This window comes from Neophocaena asiaeorientalis, unplaced genomic scaffold (assembly GCF_003031525.2).
Source record: "Neophocaena asiaeorientalis asiaeorientalis breed wild unplaced genomic scaffold, Neophocaena_asiaeorientalis_V1.1 scaffold202, whole genome shotgun sequence".
Lineage (NCBI taxonomy): Eukaryota > Metazoa > Chordata > Mammalia > Artiodactyla > Phocoenidae > Neophocaena > Neophocaena asiaeorientalis.
The window spans coordinates 1,751,356-1,776,632 of record NW_020172627.1 but is presented as its reverse complement, the minus strand read 5'-3'; the positions used below and the strand labels follow the sequence as shown (position 1 = coordinate 1,776,632).

The window sequence follows — 25,277 nt, the reverse complement described above, 5'->3', positions numbered from 1 at the left end:
TAGTACAGTTTCGTTAGTAGTTAAAACAGTATCACCATCTCCATATACCAAAGGGAACAACAGAGAAAAGCCAAATGTCTAAACCAAGAAGAAGAAAGGCACAGCTCAGCTGCTAATTGTAAGCAGCCAGTGGAGATTAACTTCCAAGGTCGAACTAATTAGAGCTTAAAGCCTTTAAACAGCTTATTTAGTTATCCTTACCTTTTCTGTGAGATTAGGTTAAGTGGGGGAAACCTATGCTGGGACAATTTGCCTGATGCCACAAACAGTTGATAGCAGAACCTATGTTGAATTTTGCTGCTGCAATCTCCTAGTTCTTATTGAAATATATTTTTACACTTTGACATTTTTGCTTTCCCACTAAGTTGGTTTACCAGAGGTAAATTTTTACAGAAAATGTCTGTGGCCTATGTATGTGTGTTTCAATGCAAAAGAGCCATTGTGGCAGAAAGAATCAGCTATTGCCCATGTAGCCATACAACCTTATCTTTGTAATATCTCAAGTCCAGTCCCTAGTCTCTTTCCCTTTGTTTTGGTTAAAATATGTGGTTGCAACAATTATCTATGTGAATGTTTAATTCCTGATAATTATTTACAGACTAACATGAAGGTTTCTGTGGGTATTCTTCAGTGTGAAAAGTTGACTGCCATATCAGTATATGCATGTTTATAAAGAGATGAAATATTTGGAATTTCACATTTCTAGAATCACCATCTCAGCCAGTTTTTCCTGCCTCCTTGGGCAAATTGTTATCGTCTGCTTTGATTTCTTTGCCTTTTTAAAAATAGTTTTGCCCAGTCAGCAACTGAGCACAGTAGGTAGAATTTTGTACTGAATTATTACACATTTTTTTACAGAACTTGACTTCTTGGGATTCGTTCTTGGACAATAAATGGTGATGTTACAAACTCAATACTTAGAGCAGTTCTTTCAGAACAAAGGAGGAATGAGCTCTTGTTGAGATACAAACGCCATGTCTTTAGTATTGGAGGAAAACAAAGAACTGAATTCCTTTCGTTTGCCCCCAAAATCTTTTAACCTCGAAGACTCATTGTTAATGATGTGTCTGTTTATAATACGTACTATTTTTTCATTTTACTGTTTAATGCCTGGCAGTCCACAATATGTATCCCTTGGAATTTAAAAATAAAATGGTGTTTTTCTACCCTCCTGATTTGCTGAGATATATACCCACTGGTTTGTTTGTAATGTATTAACCCTGCCAAAGTCTCAGAAACCTGACCCTTGTGAGGGTTTTATTTTATGAGTGCCTTTCCCCATTCCTCATTTTCCCCCATCTGTCCTGCCCCAGGGACGACTGGCAGCGGCGCGGCACAGAAATCGTCGCCATCGATGCCCTTCACTTCAGACGCTACCTCGACCAGTTTGTGCCTGAGAAAATCAGACGCGAGCTTAACAAGGCCAGTAACCTTATTTCTTAGTTCATCTGGCAGCTGTCATCTATTTACTGCCATTTTATTAATGCTGAAATTAATGTTTTCTGGTAATTCTTGCAGTGTCAGTACGTCTGCCCACAGCTCTCCTGATTTAATGTGTCTGTCAGCTTGTACAGGATGTACTTTCCATTTCGTAATTGTTTGATTACTGATGCCAGATAGACTGTTGCTTGATATTAGGCCCCACACATGCATTTATCTCATCAAGTACATTTAGTTGCTTTGGAACATTATCATTGTAAAACCATATAGAAATGAATGAACCCTGAAAGTTTTTATCAGACCTGCCCAATGACATTTTTCTCTACAAGGTGTGCTTATCAGGATTAAAACGTAAACCATGAAAGTCAAGTCACTGTTGTTCTCGTATAGGTAAGACATATAAATTATTTGACATATTTATGATGGAATCTGTGGTTTTCTGTGCTACTTAGTTTTGTCTCCTATAGTCATTTTCTTTTTTTTTCATTGTGTTACAGAAATAGAAAAATGAGCCAGACCTATTGTTAGTTTAAATTTTTACTACTGTTAACCATAGTAAATAAACTGTCATAGTGTTCTAAGTCTATTCTCTAGATAGATAGGGCCTTACCAAAACAGTTGATGTCTTCTTTAGTTCCTCAAATTACTCTCACAGCCAAGAAGACTGACCCAGTTCTGAAAACCATTGTTTAACTTCCATGAGTAGGATTTGGTCATGAAGTTCATTATTAAGATAATGAGGTTGTGGTTTTGCATGACTATCCATGTGCCAATCCCTACACAGACTTCTGGGAATGACAGACTAGGTGTACCATTGCAGGCAGACTGGGACTGCCCTTGGATTGGCATGTGTGGTGTTCAGTATATCATCTTCACATCTTTTCCCTGGGTCTTACCACAGGAATGGCCTCTCTGTGGTGCTCTGCTTATCCCAGCTCAACCGCCTTGCCTCTCATGCTGTTAGTAAAATAACCAAATAATCCAGAAAGACTTTAGTACACTTAAAACTTAGTAGATATTTCAAATATAATTACATTTATTATCATATTCTAATGTACTCAGGAATCTAATTTACTGTTAAACATGTTTTTTTAATATATAATTTATTAGGTTATATTAATGTTTGAAGTTCTCAAAGGAATCTCATAAAAGTTTGAAGAGTAAATGCACTATTTTCCAAAGTTCAACTTACACACAGATTCCAAAAACTATCCAAAAAGACTATTCTTTGATATATCAACAGATATAATTTCTCTTTCACCTGATATTACTGAGGAATATCTTTTATTATATTAGGTACCTTTTAATTGTGAGCTTGCATTCGCTGTTCTAAACTCTTGCCTTAAAGCAATTGTCTCCAAGCACATGATGTTTTTATTACACAGCATATCAAGTAGAATAAGATTTATATTTAGCTTTTCATCAGATGTGTATGTGAATTTGTCACATGGTCATTGATACTAGAAGACATTTATATAAGCAGTAGGTATGGGTCCCCCCCAGCCCGCCCACAATTCATATGTTGAAGCCCTTACCCCAGTAGGTCAGAATGTATAGAGATGTGATTAAGTTAAAATGATGGCAGGGAGCGCCCTAATCCAATCTAACTAGTATCCTAATAAAAAGAGGAGATTAGGGCATACAAAAAAAAACAGGGGTGCATACCCACAGAATAAAGATCATGTGAGGGCACAGCATGAAAGTGACCATCTGCAAGCCAAGGAGAGGTCTCAAATGAAATCAAACATGCTGACACCTTGATCTTGAACTTCTAGTCTCCAAAACTGTGAGAAAATTAATGTCTATTATTTAAGTCACTCAGTCCATGGTATTTTGTTATGGCAGAGAAAAACATGAAAAGTTTGGAGAGAAGCATATGAAAAGTAAATGTATTTAACCATTATCGTACATTAACACATATTTAAAGGCTCCCTTTTTTTTAACATTTTAAAATATTTATTTATTTATTTTTGGCTGCGTTGGGTCTTTGTTGCTGCACGTGGGCTATCTCTAGTTGCAGCAAGCAGGGGCTACTCTTTGTTGTGGTGCGTGGGCTTCTCATTGCAGTGGCTTCTCTTGTTGCAGAGCATGGGCTTTAGGCGCATGGGCTTCAGTAGTTGCGGCACGTGGGCTCAGTAGTTGTGGCTTGCAGGCTCTAGAGCACAGGCTCAGTAGTTGTGGCTTGCAGGCTCTAGAGCGCAGGCTCAGTAGTTGTGGCACACGAGCTTAGTTGCTCTGCAGCATGTGGGATCTTCCCGGACCGTGTCGCCTGCATTGGCAGGCAGATTCTTAACCACTGTGCCACTAGGCAAGTCTTTTTTTCCATGATAACGTTTATATTCCCACAAATACTTTTCTGGAGGAGCTAGATCATTCACTTTTAGAAATCATCTATAAATATGATCTTTTTAAAAGATAACACTGGACATAAGTAAATCTTCTCTTTTTAAATTGCCCACGGCTAACTGATACTCTCTACATTTACTTGGATAGCACTAACCTTCAGTTTCCCATCCTCAAAGGCACGAGAAATTTTAAAGATGTGAAGCCTTGGTATATGTGAATAGGTTAAGTTAGTTGTAAGTATTACCAACACGGAATCCGCTCCGCGGCATGTGGGATCCTCCCGGACTGGGGCACAAACCCGTGTCCCCTGCATCGGCAGGCCGACTCTCAACCACTGCGCCACCAGGGAAGCCCCGAGACATACTTTATAGAAAAAGACTGAGTCTTTAAATAACCTGGCAATAGCAGTTTTATTTCATTCAAGTCAGATTTTTTTTGTTGTTATCACCAAGTTTGGAAGGGGATTGTTCTTAAATCAGAGCTTAATTAACACAACTGATCAATACTTGCTGCTGATATTTCTAAGAAGCTCAACATTTGATCATTTATAATCTTTTCTTGAAGTCTGTGTTACTTTTCAGGAATATTAGTTCAAAATGTATCATTTTTAATGAGTTTTCCCTTAAGTTTCTCAATGTATAGAATCAGGATAACCATAGAGAAACCTAATCTAGTCTTTGATTTCACATATGAGAAATCTAAGGTCTACATGGTGTTTTCATTGCATCTTTTAAAAATTTTTATTTATTTATACTTATTTTTTAAAATTTATCTTTGGCTGCGTTGGGTCTTCGCTGCTGCGTGCAGGCTTTTCTGTAGTTGTGGCGAGTGGGGGCTATTCTTTGTTGCAGTGCACAGGCTTCAGTAGTTGTGGCTCGTGGGCTCTAGAGCACAGGCTCAGTAGTTGTGGTGCGTGGGCTTAGTTGCTCTGCGGCATGTGGGGTCTTCCCGGACCAGGGTTCGAACCTGTGTCCCCCTGAATTAGCAGGCGGATTCTTAACCACTGTGCCACCAGGGAGGTCCCTATATTGCATCTTAAAAAGGCAAAATCAATTTACTAATGTTACAATTATTTTAAAGATAAAAAATCATCTATAATTTTACCTTTCAAATAATTGTTTTCATTTTTGTAGGTCTTTCCACATGAATACTAATTTTCATATAAATGTGTGCAAAAGTTACCTATAATATTGTATTTATCTATTTAATTTATCCATAAATTATATTTTTCATACTTTCTAATGATCTTCATGATGTTTCCTTAAATAAATTTGATTTTTTTAAATCTATCTATCTACCTATTTTTGGCTGCACCACATGGCATGAGGGATCTTAGTTCCCTGACCAGTGATTGAACCAGTGCCCCTTGCAGGAGAAGCACAGAGTCTTAACCATTGGACTGGCAGGGAAATCCCTATAATAATATGTGTAATGGCCACAAAATTGGTTGGATTGATATACTAGGACTTAGCCACTGTTTTTGAACTAATAGGTGGTCCCAAGTTTTTCTCTATTATCTATAATGTAGTAAACATCTTTGTACAGTTATTTAATCAAATAAAAGAAATTTACAAAAGAAGAAATTTATAAAATTACTGTTACTGAATCTAAGTATAATTTTAAGACTCTTAATCAATATTATTTTATTCTCTTCCAAAAGATTCTTAAGGAACTTTTTATGTTATGTTTGTTTTTAAGAAATCACAGTGTTCTAAAACATCAGAAAGTCATTTTCAATACCAACTATGTATTAGTTTAAGTTAGACGAGTACGGTAGATTGATTTCATATAAACAACTCTTTTTTTAAAATTTATTTTTGGCTGCGTTGGGTCTTTGTTGCTACACGCAGGCTTTCTGTAGTTGCAGAGAGCAGGGGCTACTCTTCGTTGCAGTGCGTGGGCTTCTTATTGTGGTGGCTTCTCTTGTTGTGGAGCATGGGCTGTAGGCACGCGGGCTTCAGTTGTTTTGGCACGTGTCTCAGTAGTTGTAGCTCGCAGACTCTAGAGCACAGGCTCAGTAGTTGTTGTGCACGGGCTTAGTTGCTCCGCGGCATGTGGGATCTTCCCAGACCAGGGCTTGAACCCGTGTCCCCTGCATTGGCAGGCGAATTCTTAACCACTGCGCCACCAGGGAAGTCATGAACAACTCTTTAGGACAAAAACTGTTAAATTATTAATTTAGCAAACAGTATAATGTATTTACATTATATAATGTCCTCCCTCCTTCTGCCCCCCCCATCCCACGCCACTAGGCCATCATAGAGAAATGGTTGGTTCAAACAGAATAAAAATTTTGTAACAGTAGCCAAGATACGGAAGCAACCCAAGTGCCCTGCCCATCAACAGACAAATGGATATGTATACAAGGAAATATTTCTCAGCCATAAAAAAGAATGAAATTCTGCCTTTTACAGCAAAGTGTATGGCCCTAGAGAATATTATGCTTGGTGAAATAAGTTAGACAGAGAAAGACAAATACTATATATCACTTACATGTGGAATCTAAAAAATAATACAAATGAATGTATATGCAAAACAGAAACAGTCTCACAGATATAGAAGACAAACTAGTGGTTACCAAAGGGGAGAGGGAAGGCGGGGAGGGGCATATTAGGGGTATGGGATTAAGAGATACTATACTACTATGTATAAAATAGATAAGCGTCAAGGATATATTGTATAGCACAGGGAGTTACAGCCATTATCTTGTAATAACTTTTAATTGAGTATATTCTATAAAAATACTGAATCACTCTGTACACCTGAAACTAATATAATATTGTAAATCAATTAGGCTTGAATAAAAAAGAATTTTGTATTGAATCATCAGTTATTCTTTATACCTAATTACTGTGTAAGTATTTTATATCATTTAATTTCTATCTGATTACATTTTTAAAGTTTCATTTTATTTTACTTACTTAACCAAATGCAGGTTAATTTCAGTTTTATAGGGTTTTTTTTGTTATGGTCATTTTTCAAGATAGATTTTTTTTTTTAAGTAAAATTGGTTAGATTTTGCTTCTAATAATCTAAATATTTCAAATTCTCTGTTGTTAGGCCTTAGTCTTACTAAGCTATTTTTGCTCATTAAAGAAAAGTTAGCCCAGATATGTAGAGATAGCAGTGTGAAAGAAACTAAAACCATTCTGATGGTATAAAACAGAGATGACACAAACTAGGAGGCTAAGAAATCTTCCTTTTCTTCTAGACATATTTGGAGAATTTGACAGGAAAGCAAGTGGCAAAGTTATGTCTATTCTGACAGAAAGTCTGTTCACCCCCTTGTTGGCATAAAGGCAGAGACTGTATCTTTCAAGAACCTACTCAAAAAAATTGAGCTCTTTGATAGTTTTGACCTGAAAGAGATTTTCAGATGCTCCATGCATCTGATTATACAGGTAATTTGTGAGTTCTAGTGTAAGCTCTGTACCACAGTGTTGAGTAATGGTCTGGTACCAACTTATAATTAATATCTGTCAGGATTTACAGCCAAGGAGGGGGGGGAAGGAATGGCCTTGTTAATCCACCCAGACAGGTATAAAATACATTTTTATACCCTTGTAGCAACTTCAGAGAGCAATTTACAGTATTTCTATGTGCGGGTTTCACAGAAGCATCTTTCTTTATCCTTGGTTTTTCTCTGGGAACATTTGTCACACATCATTCTTTCTATTTTATTTACTGTTATACATAAGCTATATTTTAGGGTTTGGTACTTGAGAAAGCCCAGGGGAGATTTGCTTTGCTATTATTTTAAACCTCTTAATATAGTCTGATAGTTTCAGAAAACTAAGAACCCTTTGGAGGCAGAAAGACCAACTTGTCTGACAGCAAAGAAATAGAAATCAGAAACTCTGGGACCTTAAACTGCAGTCTTCTCATATACAAAATGAGCTGTTCATTTAATTAAAACTTAGCATCCTCAGGATATATTGTACTTTTCTCAGGTTACTGGCAAATTTTAAAATATTCTAGCTTAAAACAGAGCTGTGAAACTAGAGAATCTTGGAGCTGGAAGGGATATTAAAGGTTATCTTGTAACCAGGTATAGGAATCCTTTTTATATATAGTTACTTGCTCATTTTATTTATAGTTGTTTAAGCATTTCATTGGCAGGAAGCACATTTAAAAGCTAATCACAGTTATTAATCTAAGTCCCAATAATTCAGAGAGAGAGTGGTGAGGAAGCATAATAGTAACTCTTTACCTTAATGAAAAAAATGGTAATCAAAAGTTTTCAAATAAAAGTGTCTTAAATGCCTTTCTGTCCTTCACTCCCTTGTGGTTTGTGATTGGGATTCCATTAGTTCTTAAAATATCTGATATTTTCCTTTATATTTGTTTGAATTGGAAAAAGAAACTGAGACCTGTAATGGTTTAAGGGCTTTGATTTGCCCAGCATCAAAGCAAATAAATAATAGAACTGATCATTTCTTACTCTCTTCCTTGTGTAATCCCAGGATTTTCTCTTTTTCCCCTGTACTTTGGCCCCTAGGAAAAAAAGAGAGAGAGATAACATAAGCTTGATAATGGATACTGATCCTAGTACATCAGTCAGAAATACTGTTAGTGTCTAGTCATTCACGTGCTTTGATATTTCTTTCATCCTGCAGGCTTACTGTGGATTTCTTCGTCCTGGAGTTTCTTCAGAGAATCTTTCTGCAGTGGCCACAGGAAACTGGGGCTGTGGTGCCTTTGGGGGCGATGCTAGATTAAAAGGTGAGTGAATCAGTTGTTATAAGAAGGATAATAGTATTTTGACTAAGGAGAAGAGTTAGTCCTTCAAACCGGATTTCTAACCACAAAGATCTAAAAGAAGAGAAAAAGAATATTTGACACCATCCTTTTTTCTTATTGTATATGAAGGAATCCGTATTTTTATTTATTATTTACCTGCAGAGGTCACTTATCTCTGATCTATAAGACACAGTATTTAGTTGAATAAAGAGAGAGAAGAGGCCAAAATTACTATGAAGTTTCAAGCCAAAGCACCCATTCAAGCATGTTCCTTTACAGAAGTGATTTTTTATGGACAGAGCTATTTGATGACTGACTCCTTCATTCACCAAACTTACGGCGCATCTGCCACTGCCTAAGCACTGTGGTAGGCCCTGAGAATACAAAGGTGAATAAGATGTAGTCCCTGCTTTGGAATTCACAGTCTAGCATATGAGAGAGAGGCATAGACAAATGCAGCACATAGTAATGAGTGCTTTAATAGAGGTACACAGTGTGGGGGACTGTAGCTTGGGAGAGCTGCATGAATGGCACAGATAAGGAGGCATTTCGGTACTCAAGAAGGATAAACATTTCTTGCCCTTTATAGTAGAAAAATCACAAACCTATCAACAAAGCTACTGGTCATTTACCATATTATGACGTTTGCTTTCCTCTCAGGAGTGTCAATTATAGAGAATAGTATTATATTATTACTTAGCATGGTTACTATTTTTGTCAACCCAGCTGGTGACATAAGCTGGGTGTGCTACAGTGCAGTCTTGACACTAACTCACTGAAGTTAGTACAGACCCTCGGGTTAAGGACACCCATCCTCCACAAGACTGCCCCTACTGCAGACTCTAGATGCAAGTCTGGGGAGGGGGTGTCCCCCCGCCCACCTGCACCTCTTACCAGCTGGCTACCAGTCTTGGGAGTTTTCCACAACCAACCCCTCTAAGGTTTGATAATTCATTAGAATGACTCACAGAACCCAGGAAGGTGCTATTATAATTTTATTACAAAGGATACTCATAGGGTTTATGTATTTGAGCCTGTTGAGTTGTTGTCACGTGGAGTTATGTTTTATGTGTTTACATTTTTGTGGCATGCTTAGAAAAATCTTCTCTATTCCTTTATTCTAAAGGCTTTCACCCATATTTTCTTCATATTCAAAAACAAAAACCACATGTTGTCAGTTTTGGTGTTTTGAAGGTCTATAGAAGAAGGAATTTCTGGGTTTTATTTTATGAAATTCTTTATCATCCTGAATTTGTTTGAGGAAGCCTGTTTTTCACTCTGGGCTTATTGATCTTATGACAGACACTTTTTTCTGTTTTTCTCTTAAGTAAAATAAATGAGTAGATTCATATCATCAATCCAGAAACAAGGTCTACCATAAGCCTTGGTCATTTGTGATGGACAATTTGGGAAGCTTTATAAATGTGTTCATTTTGTTTCTTTTCTTCATGGCATAAAAGCCTTTCTCTCAGACTGCGGCTTTGCTTGCTCTGGTGACTATTAAGGGTAGTATAGTATACACAAGATTCTCATTGTGTAATTTTCTCAATTACCGAGATTATTTTTCTGTTGTGAGCATATATTGTTTTGTTGGTTTTTTCCAGCTTTACTGAAATATAATTGACATACAGAACTATATAATTTTAAGGTGTACAACATAATGATTTGACTTACATCATGAAATGAATATCAAGTAGGTTTACTGAACATCTATCATCTCATATAGATACAACATTAAAGAAGTAGAAAAAAACTGTTTTCCTTGTGATGAGAATTCTCAGGCTTTACTCCCTTAGCAACTTTCATTTATAATGTACAGCAGTGTTAGTTATCTTTATCATGTTGTACATTACATTCCTAGTACTTACTTATCTTATAACTGGAGGTTTGTACCTTTTGACTACCTTCATCTAATTCCCTTTCCCCCAGCCTCCTGCCTCTGGTAGCCAGAAATCTGATCATATTTTCCTACGAGTTTGTTTATTTTTTTCTGAAGTATAATTGACCTACTTATATTACGTTAGCTCCTGGTATACAACATAGTGATTCTATATTTCTGTATATTTCAAAATGATCTCCATGATAAGTCTAGTTGTCTTCTGTCACCATGCAAAGATCTTATGTAATTACTGACTGTATTCCCTACACTGTACATTTCATACCCATGACTCATTTATTTTGCAACTGGAAGTTTATACATCTTCCCCCTCACCTATTTCTCTCTTCCTCCCTACCCTCTCCCTTCTGGAAGCCACCTGTTTGTTCTCTGTATCTATTACTCTGTTTCTGTTTGGTTATGTTTGTTCATTTATTTTGTTTTCAGATTGCACCCATAAGTGAAATCATATAGTATTTGTCTTTCTATTCCACTTAGCATAATACCCTCTAGGTCCATCCATGTTGTTGCAAATGGCAAGATTTCATTCTTTTTTATAGCCAAGTAGTATTTCATTGTATATATATACCACATCTTTATCCACTTATCTATTGATGGGCACTTAGACTGCTTCCATATCTTGCTATTGTAAATAATGCTGCAGTGAACATAGGGGTACATATATCTTTCCTAATTAGTGTTTTCATTTTCTTCAGATAAATACCCAGAAGTGGAATTGCTGGATTGTATGGTAGTTCTAGTTTTAACTTTTTGAGGAACCTTCATACTATATTCCATATATATTGCATCAATATATATTCTCATCAGCAGTACACAAGGGTTCCCTTTTCTCCACATCCTCACCAACACTTATTTGTTGTCTTTTGATAAAAGCCATTCTGAAAGGTGTGAGGTGCAATTTCATTGTGGTTTTGACTTGCATTTCCCTGATGATTAGTGATGTTGAGCATATTTTCATGTGCCTCTTGGCCATCTGTATGTCTTCTTTGGAAAAATGTCTGTCTAGGTCCTCTGGCCAGTTTTTACTGGTTGGTTGTTTTTCTGGCATTGAGATGTATGAGTTCTTTGTATATTTTGGATATTAACCCCTTTTTGGATATATCATTTGCAAATATCTTGTCCCATTCAGTAGGTGGCCCTTTTCGTTTTGTTGGTTTCCTTCACTGTGCAAAAGCTTTTTTGTTTACTGTAGTCCCATTTGTTGATTTTTGCTTCTGTTTTCATTGTCTCAGGAGACATATCCAAAAAACATTGCCAAGACTTATGTCAAAGAACATACTGCCTATGTTTTCTTCTAGAAGTTTCGTGGTTTTAGGTGTTACTTTTAATCCATTTTGAATTTATTTTTGTATATGGTATGTGAAAGTGGTCCAGTTTAATTCTTTCGCATGCAGCTGTCCAGTTTTCCCAACATCATTTATTGAAGAGGCTGTCTTTTCCCCATCGTGTATTCTTGCCTCCTTTGTTATAGATTAATTGCCCACATAAATATGGGTTCATTTCTGGGCTCTCTATTCAGTTCCATTGATCTGTGTGTTTTTGTTCCAGTACCATGCTGTATTGACTACTGTAGCTTTGTAGTAGAGTTTGAAATCAGGGAGTGTGATTTGTCCAGCTTTGTTATTCTTTGTCAAAAATTGCTTTGGCGGGCTTCCCTGGTGGTGCAGTAGTTGAGAGTCCGCCTGCCAATGCAGGGGACACGGGTTTGTGTCCCGGTCCGGGAAGATCCCACATGCCGTGGAGCGGCTAGGCCCGTGAGCCATGGCCACTGAGCCTGCGCGTCCGGAGCCTGTGCTCCGCAACGGGAGAGGCCACAACGGTGTAAGGCCCGCGTACAGCAAAAAAAAAAAATTGCTTTGGCTATTTAGGGTGTTTTGTGTTTCCATACAAATTTTAGAATTATTTTATTTCTGTGAAAAATGCCATTGATATTTTGACAGAGATTGCATCAAATCTGTTATTGTTTTTGTAATTTTTAAAAATCTTATTAAAAATGTTCAACAACATGGATGACCTTGAAAGAATGATGCTAAGTGAGATAGATACCATATGATCTCACTTATATGTGGAACCTCAAAAAAAAAAAAAAAAGAGCTCATAGATACACAGAATAGATCAGTGGTTGCCAGAGGTATAGGATGGAGAGTGCACAGAATGTGTGAAAGAGGTCAAAAGGTACAGACTTCCAGTTATAAAATGAATAAATCGTGGGGATGTAATGTGCAGCATGGTGATTATAGTTAATAATACTGTATTGTATATTTGAAAGTTGCTAAAAGAGTAAATCTTGCAAGTTCTCATCACAAAAAATATGTAGCTATGTGTGGTGGTGGATGTTAACTAGATTTATTGTGGTGATCATTTTGCAATATATACAAATATCTAATTATGTTGTACACCTGAAATGAATATAATGCTATATGTCAATTATATTCTGATTGTATAAAAAAAAAAGAGTCAGCCGTTGAAACTGTGTAAAAACCCCTCTTTTATAAGCCCACTTTCTCATTAGCCACATAGCATATATGAGCAAGGGAGCATTTAAATCCTAGATTAATTTCCAAGAGAAGAGAGTATTAAGAAAGAGATGTTCGCTGATGAACCAACATTAGGGAGGCAGAGCGGGTGCACAGAGAAGAATCAGAAGGTATGGTCCAGTTCAAAGTATTGATAGATTATATAAAGTTGGTAAACAAAAACCCTTTGAGAGCAGATAAAGACAGGGCCAATATTAACTTCTCTGAACTAGCCATCTTTATCTGTCCCTAGGTCTTAGTAATGTTTCAGGAAGACTCATCTGAACCATCAGATGCTATCCCTACCCTATAAGAAAGAAGGGAGGAAGGACAGTTAAAACAAGCAAACAAAAAACTTCATGGAGGGAGAACATGGGCATATAATAAACCCTTAAACTTACATTTCTTTTATTAGAAATAAGGCTAAATATTTTTTAACATGCTTGTTGCCTAACTGTGCATGAGTTTTTCAGTTTGTAACAATTTAATTTTGAATGGCTTTCATTGTACGTTATGCTAACAACTAGTAAGAGAATATTTTTCATATATTCATTCATTCAACAGACATTGATTAACAGCTTTCTGCCCCAGGCAGCCAATGGCCCTATGAGCCAGAGGGTAGGAAAGAAGGGACATAGGAAAGAGGGGCTTGATGCCTGTCCTCCAGCAGCAGCCAGTTACCTCCTGCAGGCTTGTGGAACCAAAGGGGGCTCTCTCTGTCCTCCTGTCTGGCCCCTCATCTTTCTGAGGACCCTCTGGAGGCCCGTGGAAAAGAGCTTTTGAGTGAATGTGAATTCTCCTTTCTGGGGCTCATAGTTATTACAAAGTGACACTACCCCCACCTCCAGTTCACACTTGGCTTTCAAAATTTTATTCTCGCCCATTTCTATGGTAGCTGCCTCTTTCTCCTGTGTTCTTTCAAGATAATAGTTCATGTGTTTTGTCTCTTCTTGGTAGAGCTTGTTGTAATTTGGTTGCCCTGAAAACTCAGCTCTCTGGTAGACTCAGGAAAAGTTATGATTCTGTAGATTACTAGGCCTTTTCTCATTGTTAGATAGAGTAGAAGCACTGTTTTTTGCTTTTTTTGTTTGTTTTTTGCAGCATTGTTTATCCCATCTCAGTAGAGACTGTTGAGTGGGCTCCTGCCCCCTAAGTGTACCACCAGGCGCCCATGAGATTTTTAGGAGATAACTTGAAACCATTTCTAAATGGTTTTTAAAGCAAATTATGTTTGTTTCATCTCTTATTTCTAATTTTATTGCATTGTAATCAAAGAGTATAGATAAAATTATCTCTGCTATTTAAGAGTTTTTTGGGCTTTTACTTGTGGCCTAACATAATTGTTGTATATATTATGTTGGCACTTGAAAAGATGTCTCTGAAGGGTATAGAATTTATACTTTGTTAGATTCTATACCTATTAGATCAGACCCTATATTTTTCTAGTTTTGTCTGCCTGCTTTCTGAAGGAATCAAGTGGTGCTCTAAAGTTCTTTCTGTTGTGTTTTTGTCAATTTCTCATTGCACATCCTCAGTGTTTAGTTTTTGTACCTCTCCGTACTGTGTTATCTGACTTGTGAAAGATTATGCCATTGCTAGCTTACCATAATTTGAAGCTATCTTGATGCAGTCCTGTGCATTTTCTTTTCTATCCCCATTCCCTACCTTCACTACCTAATAGTGACTTGCAAATAAAATAAGCTTAATGAATTTCTATTTGACAAATAGAAATTTCAGCTCCACCGCTTTCTGGCTCTGTGACCTTAGACAGGTTAATTAATCTTTTGGTGCCTTTATTTCCTGATTTTCAAAATGGAAATAATACTAACATTTATTCAGTTTTTGTAAGGATTAAGTGAGTTAATCCTTGTGAATCTTGAGTTTGTCCTTTAAAAAAAGCTGCTAGAACGTTCAGCATGCTACAGTATAGAGCTCAGTGTTAGCAGTTGTTACTAATGTTACATGCTAATGGCCTCAGACCATACCTGTGGTATAAAGTATCCATGGTTTTACTCATTTTTTGTTTGGTTCATTTGTTACAAGAGGACACTGTGAATTGTTTTTTGACATTATTATTTTTTTGAAGAATTTTCACAGCTTAACATTGATGCCAAAAAAGAAAATTAAAACCAAGCTCCCTGCAGGTTAATTTAAAGTGATTATTTTGGCACCTAGTTGTGCTTGAAGTTAGAATTTGATGGTTTTATATCATACTTGGAGTCAGTCCATACACCCTATTAGATTTGTGATTTATTCTCATCTAACTTGTGAAAACAGGAGAGTTCACTTAAATTGTGAGACATAATTGTCTAGATTTGAAAAGATCTTGGGGATGTAGTGAGGTCTGAAGACAGTTCTGTTTAAAATGATCTTTTGTTAGTGATTACTGATGTATTTAAGGTCAAGATTAATTTAAATTTCTGAAAATTTCCTTTGTGTATTTATAGTCTAATATCCAATGCAAGGAGAAAAGTTATAACAGATTATGGAATTATACTCTGAAAGAGTCTTTAGGGATCATCTGATTCAACTTCTTCATTGCACAGATGGCGAAAATGCAGGCAGGAGAGTTAAGTGACTTGGCCAAAGTCATAGAGCTTAGATAGCTAGCAGAAGGGCAAGGCCTGAGCTCAGGTCTTCAGTCTCCAGTCCCAGCTTTTGTTACCATGTGTACCCAAACAGAAATGGATGTGAAATCAAGAATGTAGTATGAACTGGTTCTCTTATTAGGATGCAGCCTCTTTTTTGGTAGATCTGTCAAGCTTAGCTCCAGGAGCCTATCCACAGGGACAAAGTGGCCTGTGAAGCATTTAAAACTTAAACTCTATAGGGAGATACATTTTAAATGTTTTTATTAATATTTTATTTCATAAATGGCAAATGACCAGTGATCTAGTATTTCTGTATGTAAGGACGAAGTAGGACTAAAAGGACTTTTCTTTGGGTCTCTCTCTCTCCTCTCTGTCTCTTAAATAGGAAATACTTAAAGCCAAATTTCATTCAAACCAAAAGATAAAAAAAATGATACCTCTTGGTAGAAAAAGATGACGGTTCATTGGTTTCCCTTTTTATATGTAGTTTAGGTTAATTAGGAACCTTTTAAAATTGAGTGTACTGAAGCTTTAATGTATGTACAAGTTGGTTGAGTGGTTTTAATTAAAATGTATCTCTATTTTGAGATAATTACTTTCAACACTCCAAGATTAATGAGGCCTAGTCATGGTACCTCGCATGTTGGGGATACTCAATAAATATTAGTTTGGAAATTAGGATATACTTTGGTATTTTAGAATCTCACATGTATTCTCATGTCTTAGATTGTTTCCCAAATTTGGGAATACTCAGCTATATCAAATTTACTAGTTCATCTTAAAAATATTTTTCCTTCCTACATAATTTTTTAAACTTTTTATTTGAAAATAATTTCAAACTTACAAAAAGTTACAAAAAGTTAAACTATGTGTATGTTTATGTACACATATGCTTGTGTATTATATACAATTTTTTTCTGAACGATTTGAGCTTCAGTTACGTACATTATACCCCCTTTGCTAAATACTTCAGTGTGTTTTTCCTATTCTCTTAAATAAACACATTACAGTTATAAATTCATAAATGTACATTGATATAATATTTTAACCTTCTCATCTGTGTTGCAGTTTTATCAGGTGCCCTAATCAAACCCGCTGTAGCCATTTTGCCCTCCAATACAGGGTCCAGGGTCAGGTATTGCATTTAGTTAATGTCTGAGCCTCCTTTTGAATCTGGAGTATTTCCACAGCCTTTCTTTGTCTTTCTTTTATGACATTGACATGTTTGAAGAATACAACATTCCTTGAGTTTATCTGCCGTTTCCTCATAATTAGGGTTATATTATGCATTCTTGATCAGAGCAGTACCTAGGTGATAGTGTCTGGAGGCACTTAAGTAGTCATCTGACCCCATTAGTGATGTTAATTTTGATCACCCAGTCAAGGTGTTATCTGATTTTTCCACTGTTGCAGAGTTTTTTTCCCCTCTTGTAGTTAATTAAGTAGTCTGTAGGAAGACACTTTGAGACAAAATTTCCCTTAGGTTTAGCATCCTTTATTGATCTTTGCCTGATCCAGTCTTTACCATGATGGTTGCAAAAAGAGGATTATCTCGTTCTAGCACTCCCTCCCGACTTACTTTGGCTTTCTCCTGTGAGTAAAAGCCCTTCTTTCTCTCTATTTATTATATATTATCATTGTGAACTCAGGAATTTATATTTTTTCAGTGATTTGTAAGTTATTACTGTACATAATATTTTGGTGCTTAGCTTGTCCAGATTTGGCTAGTAGGAGCTCCTTCAAACTGGCTCCTATATTCTTGTGACAAACATCCATCAGTTTTCCTGTTTTTGAGCACTTCTTCACTTTCTGGTATAATAAAACATTCTGGGTTCATCTTGTACCTGTCCTGTCCTAACCATGGAATCAGGTGTTCCCTGAGGAATACAGCTCTGTTAGGTGGAATGGTATTAGAGACCAAGATCTGGGCACTAGATGTGCTCATTGCTACTAAGATGTCTTCTTTTTGACCCTTTCAGCAGACAAAACTAAGAAATGCACATACACACACACTCTCTCTCTCTCTCTCTCTCACTCAAACATACACAAATGTACATATTTTAGAAGTCATGAGTACATACCAGTGCCTTCCATTTCAATCTTATCAATCACCACAGAGTTCTTTTTTGTCTTTTCCCATTCCGTGTTGTATTCCCTCTTCCATACTGAGAACTACAGCTGCCAGCAACATCAACAAATTAACTCATTTGTTCAGTCCTGAAATATATTTTAAAATAGTTTCAGAATTGCTTCACCTGTACTACTGTGGTAAGCAGATCTAGTAAAAAGAGTCTGGGAATTGTTTGCGATTCTTTCCTCCTTGCCCAAGACTGAAGGCATATTAGTCAAATAGTGTGTTCATAAGTTACTTGGATTCGTTCTTACTTTCATCCTTTCATTTTTCCTTTCCCTGTAGTGCTATTCTTTTGAAATAAAATTAGGCTCATTTGTTTTACTTTGCTTTCAGTTACAGGTTCCTCCCCATTCCCATTCTTATTGTTTTAATTTTGTTTTGAATATGTAGAATATTAACATGCTCTCAAAAAATCAAAACTATATTTATCCTCCAGAGTGTTTTAGTTTGATTCCCATCTCCCATTTTATGAGGGAAAAGATATGTTACTAGCAAAAGGGCATTTATTGTACCTTTGTTCATTTTTGTTATTTAAAGTAAATTTTGTCGGGCTTCCCTGGCACAGTGGTTAAGAATCTGCCTGCTAATGCAGGGGACACGGGTTGCAGCCTGGGTCCAGGAAGATCCCACATGCCGTGGAGCAACTAAGCCCGTGCACCACAACTACTGAGCCTGCGTGCCTAGAGCCCACGCTCCGCAACAAGAGAAGCCACCACAGTGAGAAGCCTGCACATAGCAACAAAGAGTAGCCCCCGCTCTCTGCATCTAGAGAAAAGCCCATGCGTAGCAACAAAGACCCAATGCAACCCAGTGCAGCCCAAAATACATAAAATAAATAAATTTATTTTTAAAAATAATAAAAAAATAAATTTTGTCTATTGAGATTAAGATTATAAAGGAATTTAACTTTTGGAAATATACTCCAGGCTGAGTGATTTGTGGGGACAGTGGTCCTCAATGATTTTCCTTTTCCAGTACACCAGAGTTACTGTCCAATGTTTTCAGTAACATTCACTCCATGCTGTAGTGATTGGGTGGAGGTGGGAGTGCAGGAGGGATAAGGGTGTCTTCTCTAACCCATTTTTGAGAATGCTTGCTTGCTGTAGGGTTAATGAGAACAGTAGAACCTCCCAAGTATATTGGTCATGGGAAATCACAGAGACTCCTTTGACAGAAAAAAAAAACAATGACTATGTATAAGATAAAATAATTAAATCAAGCGAGCAAACACAAAAATTTTAGTTCCAGATTAGTGTAAGTGAAAAAACCACTTCAGTGCCTTAACTGTGCTGCCTCAGATGCACCTTCCTTTGTTTTCCCACAAAGATGCTTACTTACGTGGGAATTCTGTGGCTTGATGATATTCTCAGCGGCATGTCTGTTCAGTCACAAAACTAGATGATTTATATTCATCCTGTATTTGCCATTGCTAATAACGTGTATATTAGGTTTATAAATCTCTAATCCAGGATAAAGCTATGGCACACCAGCTATAATTTACCTGGCTGAGAGAACAGAAGGTCTCTTGATGTGAAGTGTCATAATATGGTTGTGTTTCTTCCCTTTGCTACAGCCTTAATACAGATACTGGCAGCTGCTGTAGCGGAGCGAGATGTGGTTTATTTCACCTTTGGGGACTCGGAATTGATGAGAGACATTTACAGCATGCACACATTTCTTACTGAAAGGAAACTGACTGTTGGTAAGTAGGGGATAGTCTTGACACTTGGTATCTAAATGGATTGTATACCATCCAGGAGGAGCACTTGCTAAATCTGGATAGATCATAGTGGCTAAGAAAAAATGGAAGTGTGATTTTGATGGGGCAACAAGGTCTTAGAGGGGCAACACTTGCAGAATCTTTTTCTGGCAAACTTTCATCCTCAATCTTGAATGAGTATGTCAGCTTATTAATTTAAGGCTGAGAAGTTGGAATTAGTGTCCCTTTTTTACTTTTGTGTGTATAGAAAACTGAAAGAGGGAAGGTATTGGCAGGTAAGTTAAAACCTAAGTGGCCTCACTCTGAGTCATGTTTATCAGACATGCCAGCATCCTCCATCTACTGTTTCAGCTGGACCTGAAAGGCCTTGCTATATGGGAGCTAAATGTAAAATTAGAGTTGCCACGAACTCCCAAAACAATGCATGGATGATGTACCATGTATAGCCTGCTGTAATTATGAACTAATAAGTAGTTTCTTTAAGGTATTCTAAAAAATTTTAACTTTATATCAGGAAAGCCTTCCAGGCTGTTTTTTAAAATAAAGCCTTCATGCTCTATTTTCAAAAGCCAAATGTGAGCATATATTATTTAGATTAAGGCAAAACTGAAGTGTTCTGTAGTAGTTTTATCCATCTACATACCTTAATGTGCAAATTGGTCTGGCTTTCTGCTCTTCAGGAGAAGTATATAAGCTGTTGCTACGATATTACAATGAAGAATGTAGAAACTGTTCCACCCCTGGACCAGACATCAAGCTTTATCCATTCATATACCAAGCTGTTGAGTCTTGTGCGGAGACCACCAACCAGCCAGGACAAAGGACTGGGGCCTGAGGATCCAAGTGAATAGAACCTCCTTCCACCTCTCATGAGAAACATCCTTTCTGAACTGTCAGGTGTAACATATGAACTGACTTAATATAAATGTGTATATAATCCACATTTGTAGGCAAGGATGCAGTCCCTTCCACAAACATAGATTCAGACATATTTTGTTTCCATTTTTTTCTATTTCAGTCTTCATTCTTTGATTTTTCTTTCTTTTGCCCATTAAGATTTCTTGTGAAATTTCATGAAAGTTTGTGCTCAGCCTGTCAGGTCTCTTTTTTGATGCCTGTATATTATACAAATTGCCTCTGCAGCTAGCAGATGCCAGGGAAGAAGGTGAAATCCTAGAATCTGTTTAACTAACTGGGTCTGCTAAAGATCTCCCTGTGAGCCTTTCACCCCCTACTCTTCTTATGATTGCATTGTTGGAGTTTTTGATTTTTGAAAATTAAGAGTTGGGTTTTTTTTTTCCATACATGTTACACAATGCAGATCCCCTACGTTAAAAGTTTTGTATTTAAGGCAGAATAATTTCCAGAAAGTTATTTAGTGACATCACCTTTATCTGTAATGGTTTGTCTCTCCTTTTTCCCTGATCAATTTTTATTGATACTGTTTTTGGAAACTGACCTAAATGGAAGGAAATGTAGAATAAAAGAGTTTCCCAAATGGTGTTTAAAAAACAAACAGATTCAAGAGACTTGAAGGATCTTTTGTTTCTTGGGTTTTTTTTTTTTTCTTTTTCTTTTTGAATTAGGATTATTGTTTTTTCCTTGGTACTTGAGGCATATTCATATAACCAGAGTTTAGAAACTGGGAACTTCATGGTGATCTGTACATAGTGAAGTTTCTCTGGTACTCAAAGGTTATACAGTTAATAAATTTTCATTAACAAATCATTTGTCAAACTCCCATATCATCTATATTTCATATATATGAAAAATATATGTTCTTTAAGTGTGTCTACATGCAAGCACATAAAATCTAAATAAAACTGGAATTGTGGAAATGATTAGGTTTAGGCTTTATTAGGGGCTCTGTTTAAAATTCTTTATTTACAATTGTGTCCATTTAAAATGGGCAACAAACATAAATAATAATGTCTCTCAGAAGTTAAAGCCAGTGTCAATTCTGTGTTAACTGAGAGTAGAGTTTAATCACAGAAGCACTTACTTATATTTCTAAAGTAATTCTAAACCATACTGTTGAAGTTCTAGTTTATAGTCAACTGTCAGGAAAAGCTATTGGTGGTCAAATCCTATTAATAAGGAGTTTTAAGTAGAAGGTCCAAACACCTGGTATCAATATTGGCAGGGAAAAAATGGGGCCTTGGCCAGCATCTGCAACTCTTTTTGTTTATATAGAGATTGAGAGGTTAGTGGAATTTGGCACCTGAAGGCAGCCACTTGTCAATGATGACGTTTTTTAAGATTTTTCATCATCTCTGAGTCCAAGGTGTCTGGCTTTATTTCTACTGGTACTAAAGTCTTTTCTTTCCTTCCCAACCCATTCCATGCTTTGGTTAAGCATTCATGGTATATTTCATTTCTTTTTATCTATCTCTGTATTCTTTCCCTCTTATCTAGCCCCAAGACTAAGTAAACAGTTCTTTAAAACGTTGCATGAACAGTTTAGGAGGTTCATGTGGTAGACAAATCACTGAGTCCAAGTAAGAAGACCTCCCAGCCTAATATTACAGAATACAGGTACTAAGACTCAGCTCTTAGTACTGAACAGGTTGGTGACCAGGCCATCTTCCTGACTGCCTTTCTTCTGTTGAGGGGTTTTCAAGAATAAAAACCTGCCTACTTCTTTGTCCTAGTACATTCTTGAATTGGGACGGTTTAATCATGAGGAATGTATAGAGAGAAATAATGTCCATTTTTTGTGGTGGGGAGGGTGGTGGAGAGAACATGATTACTTTGTTCCTAAAGGCCCTCTGTAAAAAGAGGGACAAAATCAGACACTGAACTAACATTTGTATCTATTTTAAGACATTTAACAGCACCTTTTTGTTCTCTTTCATTTAGGGTTTCTTTTATTACATGTTGTTTACCCTTCCCTTCTTTAATCTACTGAGGCATGAAAGGATATTTTCAGTTTAGAATTCTTAGGTTTTTAATATAACTCACTTGCTTTTCACTTTCTATCTAGCTCACTCAAATGTACAATAACAGTTTAAGGAAACAATGTGGACTAATGGAAAGGGCGTGAGATTTAAAATCAGACCGGCTGGGTTCAATTGCTAACTGTATCCCCAGCTAACATTTTAACCTTCTTTGGATAAACTGAATTGCTGAGCCTTACTTATTAACTCATTTAGAAAATGGGTTATTAGCACCTACCAAGAAATACTGTATATAAAGCAACGAACGTAGGGTCTGGCACTCAGTTGGTCCTTAATAAATGCCAACTACTTTAGTTGACCAGAAACATGTATGGGGCACCTACTGTACACTAGGGACTGTGCTCATTGCTTTATATATTTTAGCCCGTTTTACCCATGGGCTAACAGATGCCCAGACGTTAGGGAGTACCATCTCAACTTCCAGGAGTTCATTATGAAAGGAGACTTACTTTGTAATCTGGTAGAGCAAAGGTTCTGACACTCTTGTTCTCTACCAAGTTCGTAGTACAGCTTATTCTTCATCATAAATAACTAGTTCTCAGTGGGGTATATTAAATGGTCTCTGAGAGACTTACCTCTTTTCTTCCTGGTTGAAGTGACACTAAAGGCAAGAAGATAGGTATTTGAAAGCGAGATTGAAAAGAAGATCTAACCAAGCTCCAGGATTGCTATGTCAGGTACTTATCCAATAATATATTGCTTTGGAAACCAAGCATTAAGTTGCCCCACTCCAAGAATATGACGGAACAAAAAAGTCACTGGATTATATTCTTTAACACTTCAACAGGAAGAGAAGCAATTGCATAGATTCTCACCTGTTTTCTTCTGTCATCCCCAATCCATGTGGCTGCATATTCATGGCTTTTTCTGATGTAAGGAAGAAGCGCCTCCTAGGAAGTCTGCTTTAAAGACAAACAAAGGTTAAGAAGGTGTGTCCTTCCTCCTCTCAACCCTGTGGATCTGCCCCAGTCCTTTTTCTGGAGGGAAGGGAAAGACCAGCCATTCCTGGAACGTGAGCTCAGAATATTTAATCCTGTCCTTTGGGGGCTGGAAGTGGGTCCTAATGTGATACTTACTAGAACAAACTGCCGGAATCCACTGACCCACTGCTGTGCTCCGTGCCCACTGGAGTCCCCTTAGTCCCTCCTCACCAGATTCACACAGACCTACTGAGCCTTTAAAGTGGAAAGTTTCCCAAAGAAGACAACCAAAACTGTTCATCTGGTAACTGGTTTTATTTTTCCTGTTTATTTTAAATGTAGGGCTAACAGGTCATGATGATTTTGAACCTGGGGGATAAGGAGAGATCTGTGCTAATGTTTACATGATTTTTCTAGGAAGAGAATAAAGAAATTTTGATCCCCTTGGTACCACCTAATATACATACTCTCATTTTTTTTTAATTAATTTATTTATTTTTGGCTCTGTTGGATCTTCATTGCTCCAGATGGGCTTTCTCTAGTTGCAGAGAGCAGGGGCTACTCTTCGTTGCAATGTGCGGGCTTCTCACTGCAGTGGTTTCTCTTGTTGCAGAGCACAGGTTCTAGGTGCGTGGGCTTCAGTAGTTGTGGCATGCGGGCTCAGTAGTTGTGGCTCATGGGCTCTAGAGCACAGGCTCAGTAGTTTTGGTGCACAGGCCTAGTTGCTCCGTGGCATGTGGGATCTTCCTGGACCAGGGCTCAAACCTGTGTCCCCTGCATTGGCAGGCGGATTCCCAACCACTGCACCACCAGGGAAGCCCCATGCTCTCATTTAAAAAATGTATTGTGTGTCTTAGGTATTTGGTTCAAGTTTTTGCATATAGATTTGTTATTCCACATTAGGTGTTAGGCATGTAGAAATGGTCACAGGCATAAGGAACTTTCCAAAGGTAAAGAGAATTCAGGATGCATTAGTTTTTCTTCCTTGCCAGGTTCCTGAGGTCATGTTTCCTGTTCATTTCCTTTTCCTAGTTTCCATCTTCCCTCAAGAGAGCTCAAATAAGAAGATGTCTTGAAGGTTCTGAGGCCCACCGTCCTTCCATTCATTCACATATTCACAAACACAAGTGCCTTCTCTGGGCAACCACTGAACTGTCTGCTCAGGGATGCAAAGATGAATGACTTGTCCTCTGCACTCAGATCTAAACTGAGGCACAGAGAGAGGGTGATACAAAAAACCCCACAAGTATCATTTTCTTTTCACTACTGTGTTGCACTTCAACCTAGAAAAACGAATTGAATTTTTATGCTAACAATTTAGAAATTCGAATAGGCCCCTGGACGATGTCAGTTCACCAGAGTGTTTAATGCCCTTACACAACTTTCTCTGTTGGAGAGTTGTATAAACAAATGGCCTAACTTATAACGTTTAGATGGGCTACCTAAATGCCCTTTCTTGACTTAATATAGGAGCTGGCATGTGGCTTCTTGCCATCTTGATTCCTATCATCTCAAGTGCCTGCCATCTCTGGTTCTTGGATTCTGAGAAAGTGGCACTGGATGCTAAAAAGTAGATTTCCTAATAGAAATGTTACTTTTCCCTATGGTGAGTCCACACAGGGTAGGTAGAAGGTCACGTTTATTTTAGCTGGAATTATATTGCCTCAGTTTGAATACTATACATTTAATAGATGAAAAATGAAAATTAGCTTTTACTTGATATCAAGGAAAAAATAAATTTTACTTGGCATCAAAATATTTCAAAATATGGGAACCTTGGGGATAAAATAATAAAAGGGTCCTTGGTGGTGAAAAGATGGGAGACCATGGCAGAATGTTGCATTTTCTATTAAGATTTGTAACAAGAACCTATAAAGTTGGGCATAAAAAATTTCAATATTTGGGAAGAAATATACTCACTGTAGAATTGATAATACTCTCAAAAATATACCCTGATCTGCTCTTGAACATGTTATGAAGCATCGTCATCAGAATCTTGACCTTGCAGTATTTTAG

General features: G+C 37.2%; 1 protein-coding gene across 3 annotated transcripts in view; it reads left to right on the top strand.

Moving 5' to 3' along the window:
• PARG (poly(ADP-ribose) glycohydrolase) overlaps positions 1 to 21,110 on the top strand; it is a 116,563-nt gene extending 95,453 nt beyond the window's left edge. For all 3 annotated transcript variants that reach the window (XM_024739051.1, XM_024739050.1, XM_024739049.1), the window contains 4 exons: positions 1,314 to 1,422; positions 8,403 to 8,508; positions 19,238 to 19,366; positions 20,065 to 21,110. In XM_024739051.1, coding sequence (XP_024594819.1) covers positions 1,314 to 1,422; positions 8,403 to 8,508; positions 19,238 to 19,366; positions 20,065 to 20,219 — 499 coding nt within the window. In that variant the 3' untranslated portion in view covers positions 20,220 to 21,110. The remainder of the gene's footprint in view (positions 1 to 1,313; positions 1,423 to 8,402; positions 8,509 to 19,237; positions 19,367 to 20,064) is intronic.
• Positions 21,111 to 25,277: the final 4,167 nt, after the last annotated feature.